This window comes from Manacus vitellinus, unplaced genomic scaffold, assembly GCF_001715985.3.
Source record: "Manacus vitellinus isolate BGI_N305 unplaced genomic scaffold, ASM171598v3 scaffold_4_pilon, whole genome shotgun sequence".
Lineage (NCBI taxonomy): Eukaryota > Metazoa > Chordata > Aves > Passeriformes > Pipridae > Manacus > Manacus vitellinus.
The window spans coordinates 6718139-6726398 of record NW_021940604.1 but is presented as its reverse complement, the minus strand read 5'-3'; the positions used below and the strand labels follow the sequence as shown (position 1 = coordinate 6726398).

The following is an 8260-nucleotide window of genomic DNA, read 5'->3' as shown; positions in this document are numbered from 1 at the left end:
CCAGACAAAAAGGAGGAAAGCAAAAATCTTGTTTGGTCATGGTGAAAGTTCCCAGTAATATTTTAATTTTGGTTCTCTTCCTTTTTTTTTGTTTCATTGATCACTCACCTGAAAAAACTAAATCAGGCAGTTGCTATACCAAGGAGAACCACTTCCTCACTCCAAAGCAGGATGCTTGCTGCAGCTTGAAGTTGCAGTGTAGTGTTAGTCTACTCTTCCCAAAATCTCTCATTAAATAAGCATGCAGACACTTGTATACTTGCACCTGGTAAATTATTCATACCTGGCTTTGCTGTCAACAGTTTTTAGATTCCCAATGTCAAGGAAAAAAGTCATGGAATAGCCATTCCCTCCCACCCATTATATGGCCCTGAAGACTGACAGCTGTCACTGACAACAGGAGTTTCCATTGATAATGTCTGAATGAGGATGAGCAGCGGATCTGAGGATAACTGTGGACATTAGATAACCATGTTTCAGGTTACTTGAACTCTTTTCTCATGGTGCTGGGGCCTGGCTTAATTCTGAATAAGAAGGAATGAATCGCTGCTTCCTGCAGTCTAGTTTTCTGTGGGAGTTTCCCAAACACAGAGCAAGTCTGGCCCTCCTTTGCTTCCCCTGACCATTGAAACTAGAACCCAGGTCACAAGTACCTGCCTCTGAGAAAACACTTGGCTGGGATGTTGGGCACCAGTGTGGAAGATAATTTATTGAGACAGGAGATTCCTCATTCTGCACTGTAACCTTTTCAGCTGGACTGTCTGTCCCTTTCCCTTGATTTACTGCGATCAAACAGTATATGCTGTCACTGACAGCATAAACCAGGCTAGCTGCTGGGATTCATACTTTACTGGGCAGCTTGCCACATACATAGACATAAGATATAATGCTAAAGGCCACATCCGTCTCTTATTCAAGGAGGGTAATAAAGCAGGTTTTATTTGACTTGTATAAATCCAGTTTAATTGGCTTTCCTGCTAACACTTTCATTAACATGTAAATTAGCTGTCCTAGAGCTGTTAATTATCTTTGCAGAAAATGTTGGATATGGTCATATAACGTACTCTTTCTTTTTTACTGCTCGTAATGTTTTATACTGAGGTGTGCCCATAAATATTCACTGTATTTTTTTTTTTAAGGAGGACAAAGAGGCAAAGGCTCTGTGTCATCTTGTAGGGAAACGATTATCTTACTTAAGCATTATTCACCAGCCTGCTGCCACGTTAAACTGACACTCACGTAAGAAGCTTAGCACTGGGTTTTATGGGCTTGGCCTTTGAAGGTTTGGGGGATTTCTTTTTAAGTGTCTGGCAAACGAGAGAGCAGAGGAGGATGACAGGTACTCAGACAAAGGTAGCATCCTCTCTTGCAGGATGCCTTGTGTTCAAAATTTGGCAGTGGCAGTGAAACAGGTAGGCATTACAAGGAAGAAAATGGCTGAATTCCCAGTGTCCTGGAAGCTGAGAACAAGCCAATTAATTTTCCTATGGGAAAAAAATCCCCACCCTTTTTAAATGCATCTTTTCTGAAAAAAAATTTCCAAATGAGGGTTTTTTCGGCTTCACCAACTGCTTAAAAATATTCTCCTTCCTTTAATAATAAAAGATCTTGATGCTTCTCTTAACAAGTTACCACGACAAGTTGCAATCTGTTTGGTTTTTTAGCTGCCTGCTTTGCACAAATGGCATCTATCTTGTGCAGTTTTAGCCCAAAGGCAAGGCAAAAGCCTGTGCAGCTAGAGCGGGACACATTTAGGTTCCAAGACCAGCTCTTTCCTCATCTGCACTGTAGAAATAAAATACTGACATGGCATTTGCTTATGAAGACACAGAATGGGAACAGGGACACAAGTACTGAATTGCTTAAGTGCCTTTAGCATAAGACATCAATAAGTCAGTGACTGTGTCATTGGCTGCTCTCAACTGTTCACCATATTTCTAAAGGATTTGCATAGATAATATACAAGCAGACTGTACCATTTCTTCCAAAAGGGACTGTCATTGTCCAAGTGCTTTTTCCCTGCAAAGTATGTTGTTTGACATGGGCTTATGAACAAAAACCAGGTGAGTTTTGGAACTGTGGTAGAAGACCAACTAGGGCTGATTTTGAGCTCACTGTAGGTGAGAGCAATGTTTTGAGAGGCAGCCCAAGCCTTCTGGTGTAGCTGAGGCACATTACTACAGTGTCATGAACAGTGCAGCACTTATGTCTGCTGTAATACAGGGGACCACTTGCCTGATTTGCAATAAAACCAGGCATTTCCTCCTGGTCCCAGGCACCACCTCTCCTGGTTCTGCTTTATATCCAGGAAGTGGTACAGACCACTCATTTTACTTCCAGAGAAGAATGTGTCTAACAGGGTAAGTGCTGCCAACACAGCCACTGGTAAAGACATATCTACAAGCAGATATGTCTGAGCCTTGTTTCCACAGCAGAAGTGGCAGACCAATACCAGTGTTACTGCTGTCTTTATACTTGAGTACATTCCCCTTCTGGATGTTCATTCCAGAATAACTGTGGCAATCTAACTATTAGAGGTAAGGATGCTTTATTTCAAACAATTGATTAAAATATAAATTCCACAGGAAAATGTTTTTCTTAATGTCTTTTTTTCCATACATCATTACATGTTCTTACATATGATTCGTACCCAAAATGAAATAAAACATCTTAAGATGGATTAATAAAAAGAAATAACTTAGAATAAAGAATTTTTCAAACAAGCTGTGGATAATGTTAGGCTGTTTGTACTCTATATACTTCCCTCCAGGGGCAGTATCTTTATCTTTAAACATGAAAATGAAATGTAGCATGGACAGATGATCTATTTCATTAAATAAAAAAGATTAATTTTTTATTTTGCGTCATAATTATGATTTCTATAGGAACATTAAGGAGGCAAAATTTACAATTCTAAATCAGTATTTGTCTTCATCAAGGTATTTTTGTTTTGTTCTAAGACAAGCAGTTTGTTGAACCCTTCTGACAATGCACTGCTGTCTTCATCATCACTAAATGTAACCCAGTGACTGAAATCTTTCAGGTTGGGGTGTTTTAAATTCTCTGAAGTGTGTGCTGAAGAAGTAGCTGATGTTGCCTTTATGGAAAGAGGGCAGGAAGAAGGCACATCCAGGTCCAAAAGACTGGTGTTCTCTGGAAGGGAGCTGGTATCCAAGCGTTGTGGATGCTGGCCTGCTGTTATAGGAAGGCCCTGGAGATTAGCATTCAGTTCTGCAGCAGTTGGTGTCAACAGTTTTGTTGTGCTGTTTTCTGGGCTGGTGGAGGCTGTAGGAGCTGAGCGAGCAAGGACATCAGTCTGGGGGCAGGACCCAGGGTTGTTGTTGTTGGAGTTGAACATTGACCCACTAAAATGTGGGCTGTCACTGCTCTGGAGAACTTGCAGATGAAAAGCTGCAGGAGCAGACTTCTTCCTTCGTGGTGGCACCTTTGGGGCAAAGGGAACGCTCTGGGGAGGCAGTACAATGGCCTCAGCCATGCTTGCTGAGGGGGGCTGCCTTTCAGTGTTTCCCCGGCTCTCCTGGGGCTTTCCAGCTTGTGGTGTTCTGGGTTTAGGGACTGGAGTGATCTTGGTTGGACAAAGAATAGCTCTGTCTTCTAGATGAGGCTCTAGCAAGCCAAAAGGAGACTGTACTATCTGTTGGTCAAACTGCTCTTCTGTAGACGTGGCCTGAGGGGAAAAAGGAAGAAGAAATGTGAGAAAAAATGGGTACCTTAAAGTTTGAGTCACTACTGTTGCAAGTCTTATTGATGGCGTTACAAAGACAAACTGGCTGTCCTGGAAGTCCAAAGAGGAGGCTTGACAGCACAGTTCTACACTGTACCTGCTGGGCTCTGTGCTCATGCATTGTGCCTTGCACCCGTGTTCATTTAGAGAGAGCTATTTGAGGACAGCCTGTTTACTCCCTGTGTGAGAAATATATCTCTTTCTGACCATCTCCCTTTCACATTAGGATTTTGCTCTGGGCCAAATTAACACAGTTCTGTGAAGAGTTATTTATTTGTGACATCTCTCCACTGACTAATATTATTTAAGCAAGAATGCATAGGGAGGCCTAAATTAATGGGCACGTGCCTTTGGGTATATCCTGATAGATAAGAATGAAGGACAATTAGCTAATGCTAACCCAATAAATGCATTAATGGCTCTGCCCTGTCTCACTGATGCTAGAAACTGAAGATTAAATTAAGCTCTTTGAGAGCTTACAGTCTAGCATATATCCACGATTTAAAAATGAGCCCAGCTCAGTCTAAGAGGGCAAGGGCTCCTTCAGATTTCTCACGCTTGGTGTGATTGAATGTAAGCATTTAAATTCTTTATTACTCTTGCATAGAATTAAAAGATAATATAATTCTAATGCAGGCAAAATATTTACTCTGTATTTCATGATGGACATATCCCCTGCCACTTCTGTCTATATGCTGTTGTTAAGTTGCCTACATTTGACTGCAAGCTCTTTTAGTGAGGTGGATTGGGTAGAGGTTTTCAAGTACACAACTCCCATCTGACCTCCCTCAGGTGGAGGAAGGAGTGGAATTCCAAAGCAGAATCAAACTGAAATGGATCTATTCCTGCAGAAGCTCTCACATAACTAACACCAAAATAGCAATCCCTCTCAGCACCTTTCAGGAGTGACCTGGGAATGGTGACAAAACAAACAAACTGACCACTACTTGGCATGTGCTTTCTGGTGGGTTTTTCTTTTGTTTGGGTTTTTGTGTGTGTCTGTTTTTTGCTTTTTTTGTGTGTGTGTGTCTTTGGTTCATTGGTTGGTTGTTTTTGTTTTGTTTTGGGTTTGTTTGTTTGGGGGGGTTTTGTGGGGGTTTTTTTTGGTTGGGTTCTTTTTTTTTTTTTTGGTGAATCTGCTAAGTAAAGATGGCACAAAGTCCATTACAGAGAAGGGGTGAATGCCTTTAAGACAGGAAGGTAATGCAGGAGCCCTGACAACTCAGAATAGAGTTTTCTTAGTAGAGGTTCTGTTAAAGGAAGAATATAAAAGGTTATATTTGTCCTTCTCTGGTACCTTAATTGCTTTCAACATTAAATAATTATTTCAGCAGCTCTAGAGGTGAACTGTTATCTTCACTATAGAGACCTGACAGAGATTAAAACCTGAACACCTACAGGTTTGTATTTTTAAGAACCTGAACTCTTGAGTAGACTCCAAAATTCAAATTGAAAGGCTGAATCCCATTACAAGGTGTGCAAAAAAAGCGAGGACACGGGATGCAGAACTGATGAAGAAGCTGCCTCAAGCCATTACAGAGTAAATCACTCATGGTCAAAAGTGAACACTGTGATGAAGAAGAGGTGAGTCTTAAATCCTGAGAAGGTTTAGACAAACCAGAAAAAAGGTAACAAAATCTAAGAGAATGAACTGAACTGACAAACAGAAAAGCGGAATATGGCTCTCTTTCCTTTCCAATCTTTCTTACATTTTATGCAAAATCATTTCAGTGCCTGCTGACGTGACAGGACTTCATACAAACTGTTTAACAGCCTACCCCTCCTGCCATTGTTCACATTGGGTAATGGAGGCTGGATGCATTTGGCTGCAACTGTCTTACATTTTCCACCTTGACTCCAGTCCTTTGCAGGGGTACTGGCTTCTTTGGAGTTGGAACTTTGGGTGGTGGACGGTGAGGCACAGGCACTGGTCCTGCCTGCGACCCTTGAAATGATGCTGACTTTAGGTTGCTGGGAGGAGGCTCGGGTTTCGTGAAAGTCTGGTTTCTGCTTGGAACAGGCTTTACTGCATCTTCCTGTAGTCCTGAAAAGCAAAACCAAATATGGCATCTCAGCCTGATGAGAATGCAGCTTCAAGGTATTTTCTTTCACGATCATCTTTCCCATAATGTTCAGGCCTAAAGGGCTGACTCAGGCCAAAAAGGTAGGTTTTAGAAATAAGAACAGACCTTTGCAATTCTATCACGTTTGTAATAATAAGCTGTTAGGGAAAAACTCCCATCTGAAATAATTTTATGTGAACTAGCAGTACTGTGCCACCATTTGGCCAAGTGGAAAAAACACTGGCTGGGGGTTCAGGAGTACTGGCCTAAAGTCCTAGTCTCCTTTTGCCCCAATCTGAAAAGTCAAGATAATGATACCAAGCATGTCTTGTAGAGTACTTTGGGAAAAACTGTGAATGCCAACTGGTGGTACAACATAAGGGACTGAAAGTGATGCTAACCAGACTAGTTTTCTCACCCACCTCAAGAGAAATGCTTAATGTGAATTTCAGAAGTAATGGGAAGTAAATCTGATTTCAAAATGAAATGAACAGCACTGAGGAACAAACAGAAGAATTTATGCCTTTATGATATTTCTAAATAAATGGAATTAGTCCAGACTACATTTGTTCTTTTTATAAATGAAAAAGTGATGTTTTTCTCCTAAACTGAGAGTCTTGCAAACTCAGGTAGCCATTCTCATTCATGCAGTGTCAGCAGAAAGACTGCATGCAACCCTGGAGGGTACATTCACAGTACCTAAGCTAGTTTCCTGCTCTAACTTGCCCTTGCAAAAGGCTCTCTTCTCCAGGGACTGGATAGAGAGCCTAAACACAGAGTATCCTGTTAGCTTAACTATTCAAGCTGAAGTGCTGCAAGCTTCTATCTAGGTTACAACTATACTTGCTGTCCAAATGTGAACAGAATCCAGGTTATTTCTCCTGCAGCTGTATTTGCTCTGTAGTTCTGCTTGGAATAATAAACATTCACTAAATAGAGCAGCAAATATCTTTTATGCAACTCTGAGCTAACACAGGCACCACTTTAGTAAGATCCCATCTTTATATTTTAATTTTTCTGACTAAATCTGGACATAAATAACCTAAGGTGCTCCTAGTAGCAGGTTCTACAACAAAATATAAAACTTTAATCATCTTCAAAAAAGGTTAATATTACCAGAACTGACAGAGAATACCATGTACAATTTTGCAAGAATGTGTTCAGGTGAAATTCTGAATAGAAATATGTGCATCTGGGCTATGATGAGATGGATGAATACACCTACAGTTTTCTTTATTTAAAGATTTTCAGAAGTCAGTAAGAAAGCTGTGCTCACCTCCTTTGGCTTCCATAAGACATCTAATAGCTTCTTCTGCTTCCTCAGCTGTGGTGGTTTTGATCTGCTTGACATTGTAAGGTTTGCTTATTCCAGTCCGGACTTTAGGCTTTAAAAAAAATATGAGAATGAGTAATCTTGAGAGAATTGATTTTTCTTTTACACCTGTAATTCTACAGCTAAGATCATACACCTGTAAAATTCTGTTCTTGCCAGTGGCAATTCAGAATTTAGTATAAATTAACTTAAGAATCTTTTGGCAAATATTACATTTTTGCTACCAGCACTATTCATTCTCTCTCTCTCTCTCTCTCTCTTTGGCCTTCCTAATTCCTGGCACTTTATTAACTTTTTTCTAGTGTCCAGCAGGGCCTACAGTCTGGTATTACAGTACTAGAAGTTATCTTAGCATTTTCAGCTCAGACATGTGATGGACTTCCTTCCTTGTATGACAGGTGCATCCTGTACATGATGCTCAGTGTCAGTGTAGATGGAAGAGATCAGGACAATGGCAAGAGGCCATGCTGAGCAGCAGGACTCACTGGCTGCTGAGGGGCTCCAGGTAGCAGCTTTGCTGTTGCCAGGATGGAGCAGGTGGAATGGCTTCCTGGAGAGAGGGAACCATCTGAGGGGGACTTTTTGACTGATGTTCCGGCTGAAAGAGGAATAAAAATAGCTTTTTACATTCAAGAGCTGGTACAACATTTTATCTGCAATGGAGCAAAAACAATGTGCTTGGAAACTGTTTGTGATAAATAAAAGAGATGAAGAGATGCCATCACCCTCCCTGCTCCTCCAGGGACAGATACATTAAGCAAGACCTTCCTGTAGGACACTGAGGACCTTGAGTCCCTCTGCGTGAGTGCCAAGAGTCAGACACTTTAATCTAGGCAGAGTGATGTGCTTAACGGTCACTGGTCTAATCTAAGGTGAAAAAAAAATCTCAACACAGAACAAAATGCTGAAATCTTGAACTGTTTCAGGAAGCAGTTTCCTAGTTAGTCTTACTTTCATTTAATTAATTAGATAACCTCAGTGCACTAACATTGCACACTAGGCACAGAAATACAGATACTGGTGTTGCCACTTCTGTGCAACAGACTCAGAAATGAATGGGAATAATCCTTCTAACAGGGAGCCTGACAGAACCTTTAATTTAAGACTGGAAAATGTACA

At 40.9% G+C, this 8260-nt stretch overlaps 1 protein-coding gene across 2 annotated transcripts in view; it reads right to left on the bottom strand.

The window, feature by feature from the left end:
* Window positions 1–2531: 2531 nt before the first annotated feature.
* Window positions 2532–8260, bottom strand: part of SYNJ2 (synaptojanin 2) — a 69945-nt gene continuing 64216 nt past the window's right edge. For both annotated transcript variants that reach the window (XM_018078244.1, XM_018078245.1), the window contains 4 exons: window positions 7627–7739; window positions 7085–7193; window positions 5587–5789; window positions 2532–3688 (listed from right to left, as the gene is read on the bottom strand). In XM_018078244.1, the coding sequence (XP_017933733.1) occupies window positions 2906–3688; window positions 5587–5789; window positions 7085–7193; window positions 7627–7739 (1208 nt within the window). In that variant the 3' untranslated portion in view covers window positions 2532–2905. The remainder of the gene's footprint in view (window positions 3689–5586; window positions 5790–7084; window positions 7194–7626; window positions 7740–8260) is intronic.